Raw genomic sequence first — 26,708 nt, 5'->3', positions numbered from 1 at the left:
GAACAATGGAGCCATGAGAAGAAAACACCGTGAAACCTTGTTCCTGCTGCGAAAAGGTGAAAAACCCGTGCTGCTGTGACACGGGCCTCCTGCAGAAACAAAATCTACAGCAAGGACTCGGCGCACGGTGTCGTTTTTATAGAATACTGTTCGAATTAAAGGCCTGAGGGGAAACATGTTACTGACTGACACCTAAACTAAGAAAATAATGTGGGTCTATTAAAAAAAGAAACAGCCTGGTCCACGTTTATAAAGTCACAAGTGCCACATGTTCACATGGGGCGCGACCACTGCGCGACATTTGTAGCCATCGGACGTTCTGCAGTTTGGTGTAACTAAAAGACAGTTATTCTTAACCAGACGCCATCATTTTCTTCTTAATTCCGACTAACTGGCACAGCAGCTAATATAAGTGATTATTATATGGCTACAACGCTACGCACCCTCTGACTGGCTGATTTCCGGTCTGATATTTTCCCGTATCAGACCGTTACCATGACAATCGTCTGGATCGTGTATCACATTCGTTTCAAACCAGAAAGTTACAAACACGATTAGAAAAACCAAGTCAGACATGAACATTCTTCATAAATATCTAAACAGCATCGGAAAAACCACACAGATTGAAAGCTTACCAGCTAACGACCGGACCATTTGTTAGCAAGTTTTTCATGGAGGTGAAGCGAACAGGTCTGACTACAAGCCCAAAACTGTTTGCAGCTTCATATTTGGGCGATACCGTGTTTAGTCATGTAATAAATTAAATATTAACTCTCGGTCTCTAAGGGAATATTAGACCTGTTTTTCACATGGACCTTGCTGACGCTCGGTCTGATATTTTCCCGTACAGACCTCGCACTCATTTAATAATCCTTTACTAAATGGTAAATGGACTGCATTTATATAGTGCTTTTCCATCTGCATCAGACGCTCAAAGCGCTTTACAATAATGCCTCACATTCACCCTGATGTCAGGGTGCTGCCATACAAGGCACTCACTACACACCGGGAGCAACTCAGGGATTAAGGATCTTGCCCAAGGGCCCTTAGTGATTTTCCAGTCAGGGTGGGATTTGAACCGAGGATCCTCTGGTCTCAAGCCCAACGCTTAACCACTAAACCGTCACCTCCCCTAAAACTAAAATGTTTAGCTAAAATGGAAAACTACAAAAGAAATACTAAAATGGAACATGGCTTTGAATGAAATGGAAAAATGTTCAAATAAAACTCAAGTATCAGAGCTGGGTGGCGGTAAACTAAGCTGCTCATCCCACATTTCCTTATCCTCAGCAAAACCTCTCCTTATAGTCACTCACTCAACTAAACATTTTTCCTTTGATCTCCAGTTTATTTTCATGCATACATACATACAGTTTGTCACCATTATACCCCCCCCAACATTTTCATAATATGGTGTGTCACAAATTGAACGGTCCAATCACAACAGCAGTGGGAGGGGCTGGAGGACTGGTCCATTTGCACCTATCGTCTCAAACGAACCATGCTTTCCCTCTTTTATTAAACAATTTTTGTAGCGGAAAGTACTTAAAATAAAATTTGAATGAAATTATATATATATATATACACACATATATACACACACACATTTTTAGCAATGTCTTTCATGCTCTCAAAATAAATCCGGAGAGTACCTTTAAATCACATGGTGTAGATTCTGTTACTCGCTGCTACTGATGAATGCATGAATAGCTCCCTCTGGTGGACACAAATAGCCCCTTCACCCTGCAAAATTAATCTGAGAATGTGTCAGGGAGCAATTCATCTTCTAAAATCTGATAGGAGACACACAGCTCCAAACCTACGCCACATAAAACAGGACAAAGTCTACTTACTCAACTCAGTTTATTTACAGAGTATCTGAAGAACCATGTATGCAAATGTATTGAAATTACAGACAGAACTCTTATTTTTATTTTTTTTTAACACATAGGGAGTTGATTAAACAGTTTGATCTTAATATTTTTTTGATCTAGATGCTTCAGAAATCCAGTGACTTTTATTCATTAATTAATTTTTTTCAATTCTGTTTTAGGTTACTGTCAAGTCCCTCGAGGAAACAATAAGTTAAGCAGGTTTGAAGCCGTGCTAGAGTAAATGTAGCAGTTAGAAACAGTTAATATTTCTATGTGAGGACAGGACACATCTAAGCAACACCATGCCTGCGAGAATCCAATAAAGAGCGATCGACCGAAAGAAATCCTTTTACTATATTACAGTCCTCCCTCAGATGAGCTGTAAGCTAAGCGATGTGACGATGGAGAGTCTAAGCTACTAAGTGATGAGCTTTTCATGCCTCATTTCAAATCCGATGTCATGTTGAAGCCTTTATAAAAAAAAACAAAAAAAAAAAACAACATGTATGGACACCTTGAAACTATTTTCTGCAGGTTTTCATGGGAAAAAAAAGGACATTTGTAGTGAAGGAGAAAGATTAGTTGTGAACTTAGTCGAGATGAGTTATTTTCATTATTTATTTAGGTTTTTTTTAGTATGTAATATCCACGGTGTCACCACAAGCATTCATGAGACAGTTACCACAAAACTGCAAAAGTAGAAAACCCAAAATATTGGATGAAATTTGTATTGAACCCCCCCCCCCCCTCGATTTGCAGCTTTACTGCAAAGAATCTATTCTACACTCATATCTGGTGACATCTGCTGTTCAATGACAAAATTGAAAATACAATTGACAACAAGCAAAAAAGAAAATAATACAGAGCATGAACCCATGGAGAACAAGCCGGGGGGGGGGAGGGGGGGGGGCAGAGATAAAGTAAAGTTGACGGGGACCAACACCAGTGGTTTCACGTGGCTCGACCGATCTACACGCTTAAAACTTATTCAACACAAATACTATTTTTTAAAATCAAATTTTTTGTATTAACGAGACATTACATCACGCTAATCTTCTGAGCGTGCTGGACGTGACATTTTCTGACATGCCCGCCCTCCCCAAACTGTCCAGTGGGGTTTGTAGAGTTTTAAAGTGGCACTTAAGCAGCCGCGAAAGACCAGATGGTTGATGCGTAAACCGAACGTTGACAACTTGCAGTTTCTAATGTGGAGCAACATTTGAAGCGCGGCAAAACGTACGAATGACTCTCAAACAAAACCCCGTTATAAATTTCATACATTTGCAGACATAAGCTGAAGTTGGCTAAAAACTTTCCAACCTATGCAGATGTGCGTTTATGAACGTAGCGCTGCTTTTTTCAACACCTTGTTTTAAAAAAATTTTTAAAAAATGAAGGGACATGGAAAAGGTGGAGGGAAAACCTGTGTTTTGGCCCGAGATGCTGCTTTAGTGCGACACCTAGTGGCACTATTTTTCACATGATGGTGATGGTACATCATTTGTTACTACTTTTGCACTACATGACCCCTTTAACATCTTAATTGAGCTACAGATCAACATGGAGTATTTGCATTTTCAAACCTGCTTCTTGAAAATTAAAATTTGAATGAAAAACATCATGAATCTGATTTTTACAGCTTTGCGTTTGCTGTGTTTAATTAACACTCATTAAGGCATGCAAAAGTCCACTGACTCACAACAGAATCACAGTTTACCAACACGTACATGGCTGTTAACTTATGTCTTCAAGTGAGAAAGATCTTATAGCTTCTAAGAAAACATGATAACAGGGTGTTTTGATTCACAAGTGGAGCTCAGCCCAGCAGAAAATACTATTAATCGTCACACCAGACGAAATAACTATGGATTTCCACATGAATTATTATTTGGGTTTATTTTTCGGTACTTTGACGGCATTATTTCTAATCTGCGTCATTTATAAATGAATTCTGGTCTGACAGGGGAAAAACTTGATTTCTCACGGCGCAATCCATATTGTGGTACGCTCTGTGGTACAGTGATAACCACTCAAACCCTCTAAATCATTTACAGGACCTTTAAAAATAATATTTAGAAGATAGATTTAATTCACTCTTTATTGTAGCAGATTCCAGCGAGTTGCCAGTTCACAAACACACAGACAAACGCCTCCTAAAAAGCAACGAAGAGTGCAGAAACGGAAAAAATTACTTTTTTTGTGAATGACTAATCGCCATCATTTGGGATTTGCCTGTATTTAAGAGCCAACCTTAAGAATCGGTGCCTTCTTGTGTTTAAGAGCAGGAAAAACATCATCTAAAGAATGAAGCCGAGGCTTATGTCCACAACTGTACGAACAATTTGTTGCAGATGTACTTAGCAACAAACAAAAAAGCAAGCAACACAACTGATATTAAAATGTGACCAACTGCATGCGCCACTGTTCAATTTTAGCTCCTTCAAGCTCATATTTTGCTGTAGCTAATTTGTCAGATTGAGCGAGAAGCTGATTTTTGGATTCAAGTCGGACACAACTTGCGTAAATAGTAGTACAACTGTATTTGATGCGCTGCATTTGGATATTTCCAGAGCAAGTTTTGCCGTTTGGTGCCACTTCTGTGTTTTCTGGTGCAATTTTGGCTGAAACGGCTACACCACAAACTAAATACTGAAGTACTCAACACACTGTGGTACAAATCCAGCTTTCGTGCCAGGCAGAATTCAGTTAAGTCATCACACACCTCATCATCCTCACATTCTACCAGTTTATAACCGCAGACTGGGATGAAACGTGAGAATGTGTCACCCATCCTTAATAAAATATAAAACAGACAGTAACGTGTGTTAATAAGTCAGCTAAATGCGTGTATAGTTTGCAAATGCACCAGTATATGCCAACATCAGCGCAGCGTACTGCAGTTATTTGAATGTTCTTTTTAAGACTGCACTGGGGAGCGTGTCAGTCTGTCCATGCATTTAAACAGCAACACGGGGGGGGGGGGGGTTGTAAAAATAACAATAATAATAAGAACAAAAAGGCTACTACACATTTAATGCATCTTTGAGAGGAAAATAAGTCACCAGGAGGTCTGCAGCAGTAAATCCTGTCACTTCTTTGAAATAGATTTGGGACTTTTCTTTCTTTTAAATTTTGTGTGTGTGTGTGTGTGTGTGTGTGTGTCTGTTAAATTCAAACATTGAGAGAAACAGGTATACGTTTTATGGATCACATTCAGTCGCCTCGCCTCCTCTATACTTCACTGTTGCCTGCGTAGAGCCTGGTCCATGTTCGGGCTACAGGATAGACATGGAGAAAAAACACAAAAACAAAAAAATGTGTTCAATTATATACATACGTGCAATAAAAACTCCAAAACAAAGTCTCACCGACACAGCAGGAGCCTAAAATGAGCAGGACACTCCACTCGTATTAAAATTGCAGTTTCTAAAGGATAAACATCATATTAATCTTGAAATACAGTTTCTGATAATTATTGGAATTTTTATTTTTTGAGACTTTTTCAAATTACGTTTCCTCTAGTTGCCTGTGCTGTGACATCGCAAGTGCTCTTAACACATTGTTGAATGTAAACACATGTATAGAGATACCAGTAAAACTCCTTACAAAATCTTAAAAATAGGCTAATGATTTGAGTAATATTCATAAATAATAGCAAGAAATATAATTTGCTACTTTTTGATGTCACATTATAATTTAAGTGTAAGATTTTCAGGTGTTTTACTGTAGTATCTTTACATGTATGTACACCAGGCTGTGCAAAATCAGCACTTGTGACTTCATACATGTAGCACATGGAAGGCTGGACAGTTTTTTAAAAATCATAAAAATTAAGGGAATCTATTGCAAATTTTGTTTTTATTTTTACACTATTTTAGTTTACACCATTTCAATATATAATCTCTTATTTTAGGGGTTAACACTAATGAGTAAAATGTCCCTTTAAAAGGCAAAGTGCTTAGATGGATTTAGAAACACTTGGTTTGAGTTTTTTTTTTTTTTTTCATTAGACACCAACAGCCACCTACAAATAAAATGTTCCAACGCTAAAAAAAGAAGCCTGTAATAAGTCCAACCAGTCATTTCATTTAGATAGAATATCTAGCAGCCTATGCACATGCACACTCTGCCCGTGCACTAACTGCACATGCAGAAAGTCTTCTGTGAGGCTATGTTTAAAATTTCAGCTCTGAGAGCAGGACCAAGCCACACAGCAGATCAGAAATATATATATATATATATATATATATATATATATATATATATATATATATATATATATATATATATATATATATATATATATATATATATATATATATATATATATATATATATATATATAAGCTCATTAAATGTACTTTCTCAGTGACAAAACACAATGAAAGAATTCTATGGCGCTATACTCCCGCAGATGTTTTTTTGCTTGCAGGAAGAAACATCAAGCAGAACACTCTCAGGAGGGTAACCAGTGATGGCGGAGAGGAAGAAGTAGCCCAAAGCTTGGCTTCATTTCCCGATGAAAAATTACAACATTGCTGTTTGGAATATCTGGATAATGAGCGTATCATGCAAAGGCGGAAAGACCAGCAGCATATTCTTACACGTGAGCTTCACGGATTCCCAACCAACCGAGCAGGCATGTAATTCTAAGAAAACCTAAATTAAAATGAAAACTTGAGAAATATTCTTTGATTTATTTTAGATCAGGGGTGGGCAACGTGTTCCAGAAAGGGCCAAGAGGGAGCAGGTTTTCTTTGCAGCCACTGACTCTACCAGGTGATTTCACTGATTAACTGATTCCATCTACTCAAGTTGCCCACCCGTTTTAGATGATGACAGCCAGCTATTAGCTCCTCCTCAAACCTCTTTACACTGTCTGCCCTCAGGAGTAAAGAGTGTGAACTAGTGTCACCACGCAGCCTTAAAAATCTGTAGTGAAAGATTTGCCTCCTGACTCATTGGCAGCAGAGCCCTCAACAGAAGGACGAAGCAGTTTCAGACGATCAACACAGAAGTTGGACAACCCCCCTCACTACTGAAATATATGCTGCACTGCAGACATCCTCTTTTTTTGTCGTGAAATGCTTCCTCACCTATCGCACGATATAAGGTGGTGTTTGACTGATGCCTGGTTCAGATGAGTTACGCGTGCATGACGGCTGCAGAGTGTCTCGAGTTTTATTTTTGGTGCATGTTAGCTGTTAGTTTGTCTTTTCGCTGCAGACGTCCTCACTCTGGGACGGGGGCAGCCGTACAGACTTCGGGAATGTCGCTAACGACTTCACGACACACATGCGCCAAGCAAAAATCTGAATTTAATTCTCACCTGTCTCAATGGCATGGCTTTCATTTTTCTTCCACTGCTCTGCAACATCATTTGCCAGGGGGTCGTCTGGATTGGGAGCACTTAATAATGCCTGGATAGATAGCAACACTGTGCGGATCTGCAGAGCCGGAGACCACTTATCTGGAATAAGATGCATGGAGAGACCAAAATAACAGCGTGAACATCAATGGGACAAAACAAGCGGGTGATGCAGGAAGATTCAGATTAGAGTCGTAAAGATGAAGCGATTTTTTTTTTTTTTTTAAGTAATCACCAACTATTTAATAACTGATCACTGTGTTCAAATTCTGATTGCAGCATCTTAAATGTGAATATTTCCTGCTTTCTTTATTCCTCTCTGACATTCATTCATTGATTTTTTTGCCTATTATCTGGGTCCAGGTCACAGTTGACAAGCAGATGTCCACACTTGCCTATTCTCAGCCAACTCCTCTGACTTCCTGGGGGAAACCTCAAGGTGTTCCAAAACCAGCTGGGGGATGCAAACCCTCCAGCATGTCCCAGGTCTTCTTGGGGTCATCCTCTCAGTTGGACAACCAGGAGGCATCCTCTCTAAAACACCTGAACCACCTTAGCTGATTCTTTTCATTGTGAAGGAGCAGCAGCTAATCAAACTTCCCAACCTCTGCCCTCAAGTATAAATACTTAAGTACTTGACAGAGGAACCTCGTTTCCACCACGCATATTTGCGATCTTGCTCTTTCGAACATTATCCAAATCTCGCAACCAAAAGTGAGGGTAGTGGCATGAAATGACTGGTAAATGAAGAGCCTCTCCTTCTGGCTCAGGTCTTTCTTCACTACGACCATATTATACCATGTAAATACAGCCACAAATCAGAAAAAAAGAAGCCGGGATGGGACGGAAAATGCAAATAATTAAGAAAAAAAGTGCTGTGAGAAGGAATGATAACAGTACATACAGAAAATAAAACCGTTATAGATTTACTGCACTGCCCAACATAAAGCACCACCTTTCTACCTTTTACGAGCAATGCGGATTTTTTTTAAGTTAACATTGAGTCAAGCAGCTGTTTCTACTGTCAAGATGAGATCTTACTGAAGAAAACAACCGAAGCTAGCTCAGCTACACTGTGACAGCGTCATGTGCTGCTGACTCATGGTTTTTGGTTTACGCAGCATTTGTCTTCATGCTCGCTCCTCGGTGGCTCTGATCAGTTACAGTTCACCATGCGAACCACATGTACAACATCATGCGTATCCCGCATCCATTGCAAGCATTCTTGGTGCACACTGACCAAATTCAAGTGACACGACGACAACTTGTAACATCTCTGAAGTGTGGGAGGAAAAGAAAAAGCAGATGACGCAAGAATCATGAAAGAAACGTCAGACTGTTTCGTGGGTGAGTTAGATTAAAGCATCGGGCAAGTCTGGGTCACTTGTGAAGAGTCCAACATTTCATGAACGTCTTTGGCTTCGTTTACATCAATCATTAGGAATTACAGGCAGTGCGGTACTGTAGGATAAATCTGTGTGGAGCACACTGTGCCCAAAAACTGAATGACAATTGCAAGTTGGAGACAAGTGAGGGAAGCCACCAAGAAACCGTGACAGCTCTGAAAAAGTTAGAAGCTTCTGCAGCTTTGATTAGAGAAACTAGTGCAACTTTTTGATCTGATGCATCACCGGTCAGATCTTCATGGTGGAACGGAACAGAAAAGGACTTTAGTAGAAGAAAACAGATGATGGGCTCAAATCTTCCATGTGCCTTCTGGCAAACTGGAGCTGAAACTTCACATCTTGTATTTCTTAAATATTACGTACGATGTACGTAAAAATGCCCAAGATATAACCAATGGCCTGGAAACAGTCACGTGACTTGTCTAAAGACGTAAAAGTGATGATTTATGAGAAATTCATCAGAGGGTGTCGATAACTGATACGCACATTTTATATCAGTGTTTTTTATTTCAGTCTATCAACCCATTTTTCCTCTTCAATAACACTGGATATTCTGATCATTTATGAAAACATTAAATTCTGAATATACACCTTTGGCGTATCAATACCTTTGACCACTATTCACCTCTGGCCACTATTCACCTCTACAGCAACAAACGTGAGAACAGCTGGCGTGAGATTGCCAAAATAAAGATGATAAGCTGCTGTCGGCAAGAGATTATTCAGTTCTGGTCTGCACCCTAGAGGATAACACGGTGCATTCCAACAGGCACAATTAAGTCAGCAGGTAAGTGCATATGTGTGAACACTCATGCATGTGGTGCTCATATGCTGTGTGCATGTCACATTAATTAATGTTGCCACCAAACAAGCTCAGACAAGATGAGTGTGTAGGACACAAGCCAAAAACAGACTTTTAGCACAAGCTGAGAAAATAAGATGCTGCCGATGTGTTCTGGATGTGCCAATAAATACTGCTTTCACTGTGTACAATGCAGATTGTAATACTGTAGTTACTGATTTCTGTTTGGGTTTTTTTTTTTTGGCGTTTACTGGTCAAAACCTGCTTTTTGCCTCAAGAGCGCATCCAGAAAATTTCCACAGTGCTTAATTTTTCCCACATTTTATGTTCCAAAATGGATGAAAGTCATTTTTTCCCCTCAGAATTCTACACACAATACCCCATAATGACAATGTGAAAAGTTTGAGATTTTTGCAAATTTATTAAAAAAACAAAACAAAACACATACATAAGTATTCACAGCTCATGAAGCTCAAAGGTGCATCCTGTTTCCACTGATCATCTTTGAGATGTTTTTGTGACTTAATTGGAGACCACCTAAGATAAATTCAGTTGACTGGACATGATTTAGAAAAACACACACCTGTCTTCATATAAGGTCGCACAAGTGACAGTGCATGTCAGAGCACAAACCAAGCATGAAGTCAAAAGAACTGTTTGCAGGCCTCAGATAGGACTGTCTCAAGGCACAAATCTGGGGAAGGATACAAAAACAATTCTGCTACTTTGAAGGTCCCAATGAGCAAAGTGACCATCATCTGTAAATGGAAAAAGTTCAGATCCACCAGGACTCTTGCTAGAGCTGGCCGCATGTCTAAACTGAGTAATCGGGGGAGAAGGGCCTTAGTCAGGGAGGTGAATAAGAAACTGATGGTCACTCTGTCAGCGCTCCAGCATTCCTCTGTGGAGAGAGGAGAACCTTCCAGAAGGACAACCATCTCTGCAGCGATCTACCAATCAGTACTACATAACAGAGTGGTCAGACAGAAGCCACTTCTCATGCTGCATTCACACCGGGCACAACGCGAGCGACAGCAGCGACGGGTTGCTATGTAATCCCTATGGAAGGATGCGTTTTGGCGCCAAACCACGCAGCACAACGCGATGGACGCGAGTGAAGTGACTTTGAGCGATTGGCGCGTTTGTGGTGCAATATTGCATCGTGTTGCCCTCCTCCCCAAGTTGAAAAATCTGAACTTTTTCGTCTTGTCACGCCACGATGACCAATCGGGGACTGAATATGTAGTGATGTGGAGATGTCTGGAGTTTGAATGAGTTGGATGTGAACATGTCCTGTCTCTGGTAGAAGCCTGTGAGCAGGACTTATGTCTCTTTTGTCCTTTATTTCACAATTATGACAGAGTTTTTGGAGTGAGCAGCAGCCCCACAGCAGGGGCAGCGGAGGTTTTTCTTGGTTTGTTTTACGTGCGCGCGTGAGCGAATCATCCATGAAAATTATTTTACTTATTAACTACACAGATGTATAATAAAACAAATGGTGACTGGTTTCTGAACACAATTATGACAGTTTTTGGAGCGAGCTGCAGCCCCACAGCAAGCAGTGGAGGTGTTTTTTTTTTTTTTTTAATTGTTTACATGTGCGCTAGGGTTATGACTACAAATCCTTTTTCAAAACTTTCATTTTCCTGATGTTGCATTTGATGAAATTTTACCCATAGATCACTTTTTTGAAGTTTATTTCATTGGATCATGAAAAAACCTCCCTCAGCTAGCACCACATCACTTTTAAAAATATGAGTTTACACAATACTATTTAAAAATAATGTAACAAGAGAATTAACAAGTATCAAGAAATAACAAGAAAATATATACAAATAAATATTGCTAAAATATTAATAAACAATAATTAAAAGAAATAAAAAAATAAAGGTAAACTAGATAAAATTGATAGATAAAATAAAATGTATAAATAATGTGATGAGCTGATCTATTGCAGTGTTTTGCTTTTGTAGTTCATAGCATTTACACCAGTGTATAGTTGTTCACATCACATCATTCATACAGTTTTGCTTTCTTTGCAGTATTGCTTTGGAGGATCTGCTGTTGACTTCTTTTTGGAAATATGTGCTTGCAAAGTAAAATGTCAAAATCAGCAGTGGAAGTAGCTGGGGGAAAAATGAGCACAAATTTTGAAATCAAGCACAAAGCGCCAACCTTGTATACCAGAGCTAAAACAGGATATGAGTGAACCATTATGTAAAATGCCTTCCAACAGAGATACGAGGTCTATTAGAAAAGTATCCGACCTTATTTTTTTCAAAAAACCATATGGATTTGAATCACGTGTGATTACATCAGACATGCTTGAACCCTCGTGGGCATGCGAGAGTTTTTTCACGCCTGTCGGTTACGTCATTCACCTGTGGGCAGTCTTTGAGTGAGGAGTCTCTCACCCTTTCGTCGATTTTTTCATTGTTTAGGAATGGCTCAGAGACTGCTGCTTTGTTTGATAAAAATTTTTTCAAAACTGTAAGGCACAACTGAGTGGACACCATTCGATAAATTCAGCTGATTTTCGTTGAAAATTTTAACGGCTGATGAGAGATTTTGGTCTGGTAGTGTCGCCGTAAGGACGGCCCACGGCGCCTGACGGCGATCTGCGCTCTGAGGTGGCGTCATCTCGCTGTTTCAAGTTGAAAACTTCCACATTTCAGGCTCTGTTCACCCAGTAAGTCAGAGAACTTTCAGAAGAAGTCGGCATGAGGAGTTTATTCGGACATTCCATTGTTAAAGGTCATTTTGTAATGAAAGAACGTGCGGGCAGAGTCGCATGTCGGGCCGCACCCGACCGCGGGGGGTCGTGACAGGAAAAACACCTCCGTTGGAAACCTTAACAGACAAGTTGGAACATGCCCAAACTGTTAAACAATTTCTCAGTTACTCACTTGTTGAAAGCCATCAAAAGCCGCCTGAATTTTACAAATGGTTTTCAACACGGAGGTGTTTTTCCTGTCGCGACGCAGACGGATTCGCAGCGTCGTCACGGAAACGATTCAGCGAATTTGCGCGCACGTTCTTTCATTACAAAATGACCTTTAACAGTGGAATGTCCGCATAAACTCCTCATGCCGGCCTCTTCTGAATCTTCTCTGTTCTCTCACGACGTCCTGGGTCAACAGAGCCTTAAATTAGGATGATTTCAGCTCGAAACAGGCCGACGACGTCGCCTGGGAGCGCTGCGTGACGTCCCGCTCCGTGGGAAGTCCTTAAAGTGACAGAAACACCCCATAATCTCTCATCAGCCATTAAACTTTTCACCGAAAACCAGCTGAATTTATCGAATAGTGTCCACTGGATATCCCTCACAGATCCTGAAAAAAGTTTGATAAAGCAACGTGCGCCGTCTCGAGCAGAGTCTCAAACAAAGGAATTCAGCCGAGAGGGCAGGACCAGTGCTCACTCAAAGCTGAAAAGCTGAAAAAACTCACGCATGCGCACGAGGGTTCAAGCATGATTGGTGTAATCGCATGTCATTCAAATCCATATAGTTTTTTTTTTTTTTTATAAAACTGCCGGTTAGTTTTATAAGATACCTCGTATCGTTGGAAGATTCTTGTGAATTTTTGATGAATTGAAAGGACGACATGGTCGACTCAGAAAAAATATCTGAGGAATTTTTGAGCTTTGGGAGAAGCTGAATTTTCCTGTTCTTTCCAAACAACAAGTGTCTGCAACGGTTGACAAACTTATCACATCTTTTGAAAAACACAGAAAGCGACCAAATGCAGAATTTGAAGAAAATCTTGCTCATCTGTTCGATATTACAAAAACAAATGGAAATTGGCTTTGTAGTGAGGACAAAGAACTGTACACGAGACAAATTGAATCAGGAGGCAGGGTGGGATATACAACTGTGAAAGTGGCTCCTATGTCAACAATCCATCCATCAAAAAGGGCCAAACACACATCAGAACCCTCGACAAGCCTAACGGTTATCTCTGAATCTAGTGATAGTGAGGAAGGAAGCAGTGGTGAGTGTGACCCTGATGTGCCTCGCTCCAACATAGTAGCTGAGAGAGCTGTAAAGTTGATGGAGGAGGTTCGTTCTCCTTGCAAAAGACAAATATAACAGCAAATTTATTAACACTAATACACAAATCTGAAACACTATTAAAAACGCTACAAATGCTATATGTACTCATTTTCATGTATTCCTCATGTGTATTGTATGTAAAACTGACATCTTATAATAAAGAGTGTTAGAGCTGCTAGGTGTTTTAATGTGAAATATGAAACTGTCTTAGGTGCGGGAGGTTTTTTCAAGGTCTGGCAAAACCAAAGTCATTTTTGTGAGTTTTAGGTAGAAGTTCAACATTTACAACCCCTGGCAATAATTATGGAATCACCAGCCTCGGAGGATGTTCATTCAGTTGTTTAATTTTGTAGATAAAAGCAGATCACAGACATGACACAAAACTAAAGTCATTTCAAATGGCAACTTTCTGGCTTTAAGAAACATTATAAGAAATCAAGAAAAAAAAATTGTGGCAGTCAGTAACGGTTACTTTTTTAGACGAATCAGAGGGAAAAAAATATGGACTCACTCAATTCTGAGGAATAAATTATGGAATCACGCTGTAAATTTTCTTCCCCAAAACTAACACCTGCATCAAATCAGATCTGCTCGTTAGTCTGCATCTAAAAAGGAGCGATCACACCTTAGAGCACTGTTGCACCAAGTGGACTGTCATGAATCATGGCTCCAACACGAGAGATGTCAATTGAAACAAAGGAGATGATAATCAAACTCTTAAAAGAGGGTAAATCATCACGCAATGTTGCAAAAGATGATGGTTGTTCACAGTCAGCTGTGTCTAAACTCTGGACCAAATACAAACGACATGGGATGGTTGTTAAAGGCAAATATACTGGTAGGCCAAGGAAGACATCAAAGCGTCAAGACAGAAAACTTAAAGCAATATGTCTCAAAAATGGAAAATGCACAACAAAACAAATGAGGAACGAATGGGAGGAAACTGGAGTCAACGTCTGTGACCGAACTGTAAGAAACCGCCTAAAGGAAATGGGATTTACATACAGAAAAGCTAAACGAAAGGCATCATTAACACCTAAACAGAAAAAAAACAAGGTTACAATGGGCTAAGGAAAAGCAATCGTGGACTGTGGATGACTGGATGAAAGTCATATTCAGTGATGAATCTCGAATCTGCATTGGACAAGGTGATGATGCTGGAACTTTTGTTTGGTGCCCTTCCAATGAGATTTATAAAGATGACTGCCTGAAGAGAACATGTAAATTTCCACAGTCATTGATGATATGGGGCTGCATGTCAGGTAAAGGCACTGGGGAGATGGCTGTCATTACATCATCAATAAATGCACAAGTTTACATTGATATTTTGGACACTTTTCTTATCCCATCAATTGAAAGGATGTTTGGGGATGATGAAATCATTTTTCAAGATGATAATGCATCTTGCCATAGAGCAAAAACTGTGAAAACATTCCTTGAGTGAATGGGACAGGAGGTCCTCAAACTGGGTCCTGCAGAGGCGGAAGGACAGCTGAAAGCGGCCGTCATCCAGACGCAGCTCCTGCAGCAAACGATGATACTCCCGAATTGGGAGCTTTCCACAAAAACCCGTTCCGTGTGATCAAGGTCCATCATGTTAACTTGACTGACAACCGGAGCCGGCAAGCGGAATGCAAGCTCCTCCTATTTGATGACACACTGGGACAAATTTTTGCAGTGAAAGCAGAGCGACACACCGGGCGATGGTGGCGCGCCCGTCGCCATGCGACCAAAGCGAATTTGTGGCATCTGGTCGCGCCCGGTGTGGACGTGGCATCAGTAAAAGACACAGGGCAGCCCACCTGGAGTTTGACAAAAGGCACCTGAAGGACTCTGCGACCATGAGAAACAAAATTCTCTGGTCTGATGAGACAAAGACTGAACTCTTTGGTATGAATGCCAGGAATCACGTTTGGAGGAAACCAGGCACCATCCCTACAATGAAGCATGGTGGTAGCAGCATCATGCAGTGGGGATGTTTTTCAGCAGCAGGAACTGGGAGACTAGTCAGGATTGAGGGAAAGACGAATACAGCAATGTACAGAGACATCTTAGATGAAAACCTGCTCCAGAGTGCTCTTGACCTCAGACTGGGGCGACAGTTCAAGTATTGAGGAAAAGGGTGTGAATACCTAGATGTTTATTTTTAATAAATTCGGAAAAAAATTCAAAAAAGCTTTTTCATGTCATTATGGTGTGCTGAGAGTAGAATTTTGAGGGGAAAAAAAATTAATTTACTCCATTTTGGAATAAGACTACATAATGTGGAAAAGGTGAAATGTTGTGAATACTTTCCGGATGCATTGTACGCCCTGTCGCTCTGGAAGCTATCTCCACACAAAAATCATGCAAACTGAGAAATCTTGCTCAGCGGTCTTACCTTTCAAAATGTCTAAACATATTCTTCCAAGTTTATCAACATTGGGGTGGTAGATTTTGGTCATGAATCGCACTTTGGGAGCTGCCATGGGATATTCTTCTGGAAGAAATAGTTCAAGTTTAAATGTGCCTCCTTCAAAAGGAGAGTCTTGAGGTCCTGCGATGACCACGTGGAAGTAACGTGCGTTCCCTTCATCAGGTCTAGCCGTGATTCCTGGAACAGGCTCATTCATCAACCGCTGTGTCTCCTAAGTATAGTTACAAAAGAAAGCCAGAGAGTCAAAATGCACCACATCATTTGATCACCTGCTCTCTTCCTGTGCCTTGGTGCTTCATTTTATTTATGTGCACCTTAAAACTTAAATACATACAGTAACAGTGTTGTCACGTATCTTAAAAATACATCAAATTTGCTCACGTGCACACAATATTTCACAAGCTATCATTTAACCCAGAAACTAAAAATTAAAGCTAGCTGTTACCTGAGGGACTTCTTTTAGTCTTGCAAATAGTTGATAGTAGAGATGGGCAACAGGACCTGAAATTAATATGACTATTTTTTGCCTTGTGGACAGTGATGGTATTATAGTACGGTATTATTAATTTTGCACTATATGACCCTTTAATACAAATTTTGTAGCAAAAGTTTAACCTGGATTGTTTTCATTTTCAAATCTGCTTTTTCAAAGCTAATATCTGGGTGCAAAACTTATTGAATCAAAATTTTTTTTTTTTACAGTTTACATGTTTAAAAGGTCCATAGCTGTGTTAAGACTTAAACTAACTGGCAGCACAAAAAGTCCACTGGTTCAGTTTAACCATTTCCACAGCTACTACAGGTGCATCTCAGGAAATTAGAATATCCTGAAAAAGTTCAATATTTTCAGAGTCAAAATTCGACATCTTCTAGTTTCAGTAAATAGAAACTAAAACGTTTCAATAATTTTTACCCGAGGCCAAAGTATGGCCATCGGCTATTGCAAAGACTTTGCGTCCATCCGTGCTCAGCGTAACTCCATTCAAATTACTGTCAGTGTCTTCAAATTCACAGTGAGCATTCTTGGAACACAGACCTTGGACGAGTTCAAAGATGGCTTACCTTGACCTATTCTAAGGGGTCAAAAGGTCACATTCTTTCTACACACACACTTTCATTGATTACATGCTCATATGACCAAATACACTAAAGTATTGCATTCTATATTTGTTATTTTAATTTTGATAATAGAATGTAAGATTTTTACTCTGAAAAACCTGACAAAAATATTGAACTTTTTCACAATATTCAATTTTTTTTTTTTGATGCACCTGTATGTGCTATTGTCAAAATTACTTTATGAGTTATGACTAAGAAAAGCATTTTAACAGGTGTTTCATTTTGGATGAATGGCCGCACAGACCAGCCTGATCTGCGCAAAAAGGTTTAGCGATTTAAAAAAAAATTAATGAATACGTTTTGTTTTTTGGCATATTAAAAAGACGAGAAGGACTGCATTTCCAGCACTTTAATATAGCAGATGCTCAAAGTGCATGACAATGATCCCTCACATTTACTTTACAAAGCCATGATTGGTCCCATTTTACAGCTGGTTGGACTGAGACATAACGTGCAAAATGAAGGGAAACTGGAATTGGTGCGGCAAAGGCAGAGTATCAGTACTGGCCTCAATTTTCTACACCTCAAGGAGGCAGAGTATGAGCAGGATTCAAACCCAGGTCTGCATATTGGGAGTGTTAGCTCTTTATCCACTGAGCTCCCTATGCTAGAATATTGTATCATAATGTTGTAGGTATTGTACAATATCTATTTATTATTGCATTTTTTTTTTTTTAATGGCTCAACGTGTTCTCTACTACCGTGCATCTGGAAAGTATTCACAGCACTTCACTTTTTCACATTTTGTTATGTTGGAGCATTATTCCAAAATGGATAAAATTAATTTTCCCCCTTCAAAACTCTACTCACAACACCTCATAATGATGACATGAAAAAAGTTTATTTTTATTAAAAAAAAACAAAAAAAAAAAAACTAAGAAATCACATGTTCATAAGTATTCACACCCTTTGCTCAATACTTTGTTGACGCATCTTTGGCAGCAATTACAGCCTTAAGTCTTCTTGAATATGATGCCACAAGCTTGGTGCATCTATCTTTGGGTAGTTTTGTCCATTCCTCTTTGCAGCACCTCTCAAGCTCCATAAGGGTGGATGGGGAGCGTCGGTGCACAGCCATTTTCAGATCGCTCCAGAGATGTTCGATCAGATTCAGGTCTGAGCTCTGGCTGGGCCACTCAAGGACATTCTCAGAGTTGTCCTGAAGCCATCCATCCATTTTCTTCCACTTTATCCGGAGTCGGGTTGCGGGGGCAGCAGCTCAAGCAAAGCCGCCCAGACGTCCCGATCCACACACACACACACACACACTTCCCTCAGCTCCTCCAGGGGAACCCCGAGGTGTTCCCCAAGCCAGCCGAGAGACGTAGTCCCTCCAGCGTGTCCTGGGTCTTCCCCGAGGTCTCCTCCCAATGGGATGTGCCCAGAACACCTCTCCAGTGAGGCGCCCAGGGGGCATCCGTAAAAGATGCCTGAGCCACCTCAGCTGGCTCCTTTCAACGTGGAGGAGCAGTGGCTCGACTCCGAGCTCCTCCCGAGTGTCCCGAAGCCTCTCCTTTGATATCTTGGCTGTGTGCTTAGTGTCATTTTCCTGGTGAAAGACGAACCGTCACCCCAGTCTGAGGTCAAGGGCACTCTGGAGCAGGTTTACATCCAGAATGTCTCTGTACATTGCTGCATTCATCTTTCTCTCAATCCTGACTAGTCTCCCAGTTCCTGTCACTGAAAAACATGATGTTGCGATCACCATGCTCTGTATGGCCACTCTACCATACAGGACTGATTGATGGATGGCTGCAGAGATGGTTGTCCGTCTGGAATGTTCTCTCTCCACAGAGGAATGATGGAGCTCTGACAGGGTTCTCGTCACCACCCTGACTAAGGCTCTTCACCCCCAATTGCTCAGATTAGACGGGCGGCCAGCTCTAGGAAAAGTCCTGGTGGAACCAAACGTCTTCCATTTTTCAGTTGATGGAGGCCACTGTGCTCACTGGGACCTTCAAAGCAGCAGAAATGTTTCTGTACCCTTGCCGAAATTTGGGCCTTGAGGCAATCCTGTCTCTGAGGTCTACAGACAATTCCTTTGAGTTCATGCTTGGTTTGTGCACTGTGCACTGGGACCTTAAATGCGTGTACATTTCCAATTCATGTCCAATCAACTGAAGTTAACCCAGGTGTACTCCAGTTAAGCTGTAGAAACATCTCAAGGAGGATCAGTGGAAACAGGATGCACCTAAGCTCCATTTTGAGCTTCATGGCAAAGGCTGTAAATATTTCCGTACATGCAATTTCATAGTATTTTATTTTTAATAAGTCTGCAAAAATCCCCAATTTTTTTCACATTGTCATTAATGGGGTATTAAAGAGAGAGAGAGAGAGAGAGAGAGAAAAAAAAGAATTTCATTCATTTTAGAATAAGGCTGTGACATAAGATGTGTAAAACGTGAAGCACTATAAATACTTTCCAGATGCACTGTATCAGTGCTGCGCTGATATTACACAATCCATATCATAGTGCACTACCACACGGGAACAAAAACTGCATCCAAACCACCAAGACAAATCCAAGGTAGTCTCAAAATAAAAGTTATAAATCCTTTGCTATTATGGCTTAGTCACCATAAATTAAAAAAAGACATTTTGTAAAAACTATCCATCTTAATCTAAAGCCAGGTCTTTAAGTAGTGAGTTTTTGTAATTTCTCCTCTGTGCCCCGGAATAATGGATTCAAAGTAAAACAATGTGCTTATGGCACCAGCTTTAATTCAGGTTTGACAGAAATATTACACTTATTATAACCATCTATTTACAAGTAGTTTTAAGAGGTCATACGTAACCGTATAATTACACCTAATGTCATGGCCCAGTGACCAGCCACAACTACAGAAGCATATAACTATTCCAAAATTGTCTGGGTGTCTTTGTGGCTTCCTATCACTCTTCTTTCCTATTTTTATCATGTTTTATACAGTTTGATGCTGATTTTATTTTTACTGTTTCTTGTGTTGCACTTTGTGATTTTTATCTGTGATAAGTGTTACATAAATAAATTTTACTTACTCTGCGTCCAGCGTGGTCGCTCAAATTTTGATTATTGCCTACATAAGACAGATTTACCACAGAGCACAACACTCTTTGTATTTCTTAATGATTGATGGAAATGTGCATGCATCCATCCCCTAACTTGCCACAAGAAACCCAACTATGCTTATATTTAGAATAAGCTGTCCCAATCCCAATTTCTTTTTTTTTAAAAATGTGTTGTGGGTCAAACGCAGGAATGGATGTGTATTAAATTAAATAAAGCTGATCACACAAAATATCTTGCTTTATACTGTCTGCAGTGAAACATAAGTCAAAGCAAATTTAAGGACTAAGGATTTATTTTATTTACATTTTTCAAGTTATCCCATCTTTTTTTTTTAATTTGAGGATGTACATCACTGAGAACAAAATACATTTAATGTCTGACCAGCTGAGAGAGAACAACAAACGATCAAAAATCAAAAGCATGTCAACTTCCCTTTTTCGTATTTCTCGCCTGATCAAAGCAGGTGCACAGAAAGCATCTGCAGATCACAGAAAAACAAAAACCGGGCCTGTACTGACTGCATCATTAACGTTTGCGTCAAGGTGGGAAAACAGAAAGAACACGTACTATTAGTGTCCGCTTTATAGCAACACCAGTGTGATTAAAAACCTGCAGAATGGAGAAAACCGAGCTGCTGAATGTGATCGCGCCCACTGCATGGGCCTGGCCCGGCCGGACTCAGTCCGAGCTAGACTGCGTTTATTCTGCATCGCAGCCAGCATTCAAGTCCTACTGGCTTCTTCACCCTCTCTAACAATGCAAGCAACGATTACCAATTTATATATTTGCGCCGCGCCAGAAGAGCGACTCTCAGTGCCAGCCGTGCACCAATCACAGCTAGCTTAGCTTATTTAGCCAACCCATTCATATGGCGACCAAGACAAATGGACAATTCGCTGAATCACAGTAAAACAAAACGACTCGCTGGAGAGAAACTATAACTAGACTACATCAACCGACCGACTGGAAGCCAAAATCCCTCTCACACGGCGGAGAATGTTCAAACAAAAACCACTTACAGACACGAATTGGCGAGCTAGCTCGATAACTAGCTTGAAAGGGTTTATTGTGCTAGCCGCGCTAACGTCAGTCTGCACGCCGGACTGCCCGCATCGCCATTTAAATATATTCTCAACACCCGCACACAGGCTCATTAAATATAAAGTGTCTGGTGCAAAAAGTATACCTTTATAATCCTACGAGGCAAACCGGCCATCTTGTGTTAGCTATTATATTTTTAGCCGTGGACTCGCCTTCTCTTCAGCTTGGATTGACTGAGTTGACGGGGCGTGGCCAGATAACCCACACTTCCGGTAACTTCAGTTGACGTAACTATGCTGAGTTAAAGAAAATAAATTAAGAAATCTTCCAAGATTTCACAATTTACACACACACACACACACACACACACACACACACACACACACACACACACACACACACACACACACACACACACACACACACACACACACACACACACACACACACATATATATAGTATTTGCAGAATCTTTATTTTATTTCAGACGTGTATATGCAAAAACATTAACAGTCCATAATTAAAAATAAAAATACAAATATAAAAGCACCTTCAAAATAGTTCATGAAAATTCAGTAAGGTATATCTTCCATTATACATTACAAATCTAAGGTGGAACTCTACCAGTGTATACTAAGGTACATCTAATTATATTTGCAAAGTTTTTTTTTACTTTCACTTTTGATACTGTGTGCTTCTTACTCTGTGTGCTGTTACACAATGCTGCTGGAACCTCAATTTCCCTGAGGGAGTCTTCCCAAGGGATTAATAAAGTTCTATCTACTCATCTAAAATAGTATTTTGACTTTATTCTTGGCATTACTCTTGAAATAGTATTTCAACTTTAGTCTCGATATTATTCTCAAAATACTATTTCGACTTTATTCTCGAAATAGTACTTCGACTTTACTCTTGACATTTTGACCTTATTCTCACAGTATTTTAAAGTTATTCTCAATATAGTAAGTCCCTTCACATTTCACATTATATGGAGAAATGTGGCAGGGGTGGGGTTTGAACCAAAACTTTCCACGCTGAAACCAAGCGCACTAACCATTTGGCCACCACAGACCTTTATTCTTCATATAAAAAAAAAAAATAATAAAAAAAAAAAACCTTTAAATTTTTTAAACATGGCCCTAATATTCCATGTCTTGCTACTACAATGTTGCCTTTAACTTTGTACAAGCTTTACACAGGAAAGCATTGACTTCAAAAGCATTTGAACATTGGTTTATCAAGAAACCTTTCCAACAATCTTATTTCCTGATTTTTTTTTTTTAAATATTCATGAATGCTTAAACAGGGTTTTTTTTAAGGAAATAAATTTCATCAATACAATCAATCCCTCACAAAAAACACACGTGGCCCTCAAAGGGTGCATACCATTCCCAAACTTGTAGTCACCAACATCCTCCCCAATTCTTCAGTCAGACTTGTGTATATATTTTTCACATAAACTACAAACTCCATTTCTCCACCAGGATAAGTATCAAGTCCCTCAAATGAAAGAAAGGAAGGTTCTAAACTGGAGTCTTCATGATGTCATAAACCAGGACATGTTTTAGGACAGATTTCTCCGTTGCAAGACTACATAAAGACATTTGTGATGTCATAAGATTGATTCTTAAAGTATCAACCATAAAAGTAATCATATCCAAATGTGCCTCAAAAGTTACTCAGCTTTTGCCTTCAATTTCATCAAAATCGTTCCACTTTTTGAGTTATGGTGCCACTTGTTGGCTGGCTGATGTACTGTAACTACAGATCTGAGAGTACAGACCAGCACCAAGCAAACCTACAACAGACTATCTAAATTTTATCCTTTACAGTTTTAAGGCAAGAATGTTCTTCAATGAGTAAAAAAAACAAAAACAAAACAAACTATCTTGTAACATTCAAGAAATAATAATAAAAACAGGAATATTTTGAGGTCGAGTTGCAGTTGCACCAAAGTTTGTTTGTACTGCATACATACTGTACTTACATACTCCACGTTTGTTGTACGTGGACCTCCAGCCTGTTGGATTGGCAAAATAACTGACGTTCCAACCACCACATAATGACTGACAACACTCAACCCTGGATGGATAAGATTGTCTTTCTGCACTCCATGAGATGTTCCGCTGCCTTCCACAGTTGGACCACGGCTATGAGCTGCTGGATCCTGGTTTCAACATTGGGAGCGGCACAACTGACTGGACATGATCCACCACTAGTGTGGGTGCAGGTGCAGAGATTGATCATGTTGTTGTGAGTGGACACCTGCAGAACCGCAGGTCTATTGAACAACAGTTAGTAAAATCCAACCACAGACTTGTAGCTTCTCCAAGTCTTCAACTGAATTCCAGGTAACTGCTACCTGCCTGATGTCTCAGACTAGACTTCTTGGATGGTCTTCAAAACTGTTTAGTGGGAATTTGCATGCAAACTGGGTTGGACGCGATGGTAATGAGGGTAGACAAGGAAGCATTTGCGAGCACTAGACTGTGTGTGTGCTCGTGACCCTTAACTTGCTTACAGAAGAATCAAAGCACTTCCTCCAAACCTACATCTTGCCCTACTCCAGTTAACAGTTATGATACCTTAAAAGACGGCAAGATTGATCCTCCTGTAAAGATGCTGGTAGATCATGTGCCCTTCAACTGGAAATCTCTTGGTCTTTGCAAAGTGAAAGAAAGTGGCTGAAGGTGGGTGAAGCTGCAAGAATTTGTGGTACTGGGGTTGAACTGCTTTAGGCAAGGACAGATGCTGTTCCTCCGTCTTTGCATCAATCTCTGCTTCAACTTGGGAGGCAGATATTATTCCAACAACAACAAAAAAGGACTTGTACCTCTTTGTAAATGATATTTACATGGATACTACAGGAGTATAACCAGTGGTGGGCAAAGATAACCAAAAAAATAACTTCGATAACAGATAATCAGATAACTGAAAAGTTATCTTCGATAAAGATAAAACAATAAACCACCCAAAAATGTATCGGAAGTTACAGATAACCGATAAATTCCAATATTACCTCTGACACATCTACAACTAGTAGTAGAACAAATTTAATAGCTTACAATAATATTAAAAATAAAAACAGACCCCAACAATGAGACCACACTTTTCTTTCTACATTCTGCCCCTGCTGGAAGCTCTTATTTACTACAGAGCTCCCAACATAGAGACACTCCGAGAACAGTCATAAAGCCAACTATCAATTATGACTCCGGTCAGGCGCAGGTCTTGAAAAATAAAGTCATGCTGACTTATGGTTTTGATTATAAATAACATTAATACCGATAGAATAACCCCATTAATGTCAATTATGTCATTTGTACAAAGTTAAAATATAACATATATCTTTTAATGTTGAATAATGCACTAATTATGAGGTTTTGAAACAAACAGACAGATCGTAAAGGATTCTGGGTAAAAGTGCCTCTTTTTGGAGCGAGGCAGAGGGGAAGGCAAAGGGCTACCAATTCCTCCGTTTGGAGGGGTAGCAGGAGCTTACTGCTGTCTCTGAAAAAACAAAAATGGCACAGAAAGAGCCGCACAAATGAAGCGGCTTTCATTACAAATTACACTGTTTAGAAAGTTATAACTTGCCAAAAAACTTTACAGGCAGTTGTCTATGACAGCAGCGTGTCTGCTGCTGGATGCATGTTGCGTATGTTGTCGTTCTGAAGAATATCGTAACATCACTCGTGCACTGCGTTATAATGCATATACACACGAACGCTACGATAAGACACTTTTATATCTCACAACGGAGAAAATCATGATAAAGTGTAAGCATGTTAATTTGTATGTTCATAAATCTTTGGATAATATCAATCCCTGCTGTTGGATTTCAAGGTCTGTAACACGTGTGTATTTTGTAAACAAACGGAGCCCTGAACACACTCATCTAATAAGCTTTCAGGCAGAAAATGAAAAGTTTCATCAATGTGAATAAGTTGGAAAATATATACACACACATGTATATGTGTAACACATAACCTGACGTCCTAATAGACTGATATTATTTGTCAAGGAAATTTCTAAAGGAAATAAGGCTGGATGCAAAAAATGGGAGAATTTGTAAAAGAAATAAGGTTGTAAATCCATTAAAAAAGTGAAACGTAAATGTATACATTCATTGCACACAAAAAAAGCCATTTGCAAAGCCAAAAAGTTGATTTGACAATCATCTGACATAACCGGGGTCAAAATAAATAGAACACTGCTATCTACTGGTTCCCACACGCTTAGTGAACACTACTGACCAGTAGATGGCAGTAGAGGCCTTGAAAACAAAATTCCAGATACAGTAATCCCTGTCTGCTACATTTAAAATGCGTGGAATTTAATAAACGCAAATAAAACCAACATCTATAAACGCAGAGAATATATTCAAGAGAGTTTTAGGCACTAGAGTTTAATGCTGTTGCTGTTAATGCATTGCGGGTCACAGGATGTGCTCACAAAACCTTAAAAATTAGAACATTACTTTAAAACTAAAACATATATCTGATATTTTCACTTACTAAAACTCAGACATGACAGTAATTTTAAATAACTTGTCCAAAATTTGTCTGGTTAAAATTTGAACCATAAGTTAAAAACGTATGCCTCTGGATGACTTAGGTGACATCGGCAGCCTTTTGGCATGGTGTTAAAGGAAATGTTTTTTTTTTTCTTTTGGGGCTGTTTCTCTTTTGTCTGCACATAATTTAGACGCTTTTTATACAAGCGGCTCTCTTCTATTTGCAAAGGTTATGGCTGTGTGTCTGTTACAAAACTTAACAGGTGAGTGCTAGACTAATTTTAAAAATGCTTGTCGCCGTTCAGCTTTGTTTATCGGTTTAAAAGTTATCGGACAAAGATTAATTGGAAGATAATTGGTCCGATAATGGTTTTTAAAGTTATCTAAAAGATAATTATCTGTTATCGGAAGTGTGCCCACCACTGAGTATAACATTACACTCTGTATTGGGCAAAGTGCTCACAACTGTCATTAACAGGATTAAGTGCCAGCTGCTTAGCGACCAGGAGTCTGGTGTTGGAGACAAGAAGTCAATCATCAACCACATCCTCTGTGTGAGAACTTGATTAACACAAATGCAGCCTACGCTGATTTTCACCAGTTCATCAGGCTGCTTTTGGGGGAAATCGTGAGAATTTGTGGGATTACCAACAAATTACTGAGTATGACTGAACTTGGGTAGTACTGTTTTTTGTTTTTTTTTCTATAACCTGGAGGACTGACTACAGGATGGTTGTGAAACACAAAGAGGAGTTAGTTGTTTAAATCAATCACGACAACTTCAAATGAAATGTGCTGATTAATCACCGGATAACAAACTAAAAGGTGAACTCTAAAATAATCCGTGGAACCATCAAAGCTCAAACATGCTGAAGATGCTCCAGCTATAATTCTACAGCCATCTGAAACATGCAAATTACACCAAGGGGTGTTAATTCCTCTTTTGCTTTATATATTACTATTATAGTACTCCTTGGGTGCAAACCACACTACAGCACACTTCTATATGTAGCACGTTACTAGACTCACAAATCGACACTGCAGCAGCACTGATGTGAAAAC

At 39.7% G+C, this 26,708-nt stretch overlaps 1 protein-coding gene across 1 annotated transcript; it reads right to left on the bottom strand.

The window, feature by feature from the left end:
- Positions 1–1,846: 1,846 nt before the first annotated feature.
- ube2nb (ubiquitin-conjugating enzyme E2Nb) lies at positions 1,847–21,411 on the bottom strand. The gene is made up of 4 exons (XM_034163528.1): positions 21,275–21,411; positions 15,885–16,131; positions 7,204–7,344; positions 1,847–5,149 (listed from the first exon to the last, which is right to left on the bottom strand). The coding sequence occupies exons 1-4, from the start codon at positions 21,302–21,304 to the stop codon at positions 5,106–5,108; spliced, it is 462 nt and encodes a 153-aa protein (XP_034019419.1). The 5' UTR covers positions 21,305–21,411; the 3' UTR covers positions 1,847–5,105.
- Positions 21,412–26,708: the final 5,297 nt, after the last annotated feature.

The sequence above is a fragment of the Thalassophryne amazonica genome, chromosome 22 (genome assembly GCF_902500255.1).
Source record: "Thalassophryne amazonica chromosome 22, fThaAma1.1, whole genome shotgun sequence".
Taxonomy (NCBI): domain Eukaryota; kingdom Metazoa; phylum Chordata; class Actinopteri; order Batrachoidiformes; family Batrachoididae; genus Thalassophryne; species Thalassophryne amazonica.
The sequence above is the reverse complement of the archived record's forward strand: the minus strand, read 5'-3'. Positions and strand labels throughout refer to the sequence as shown.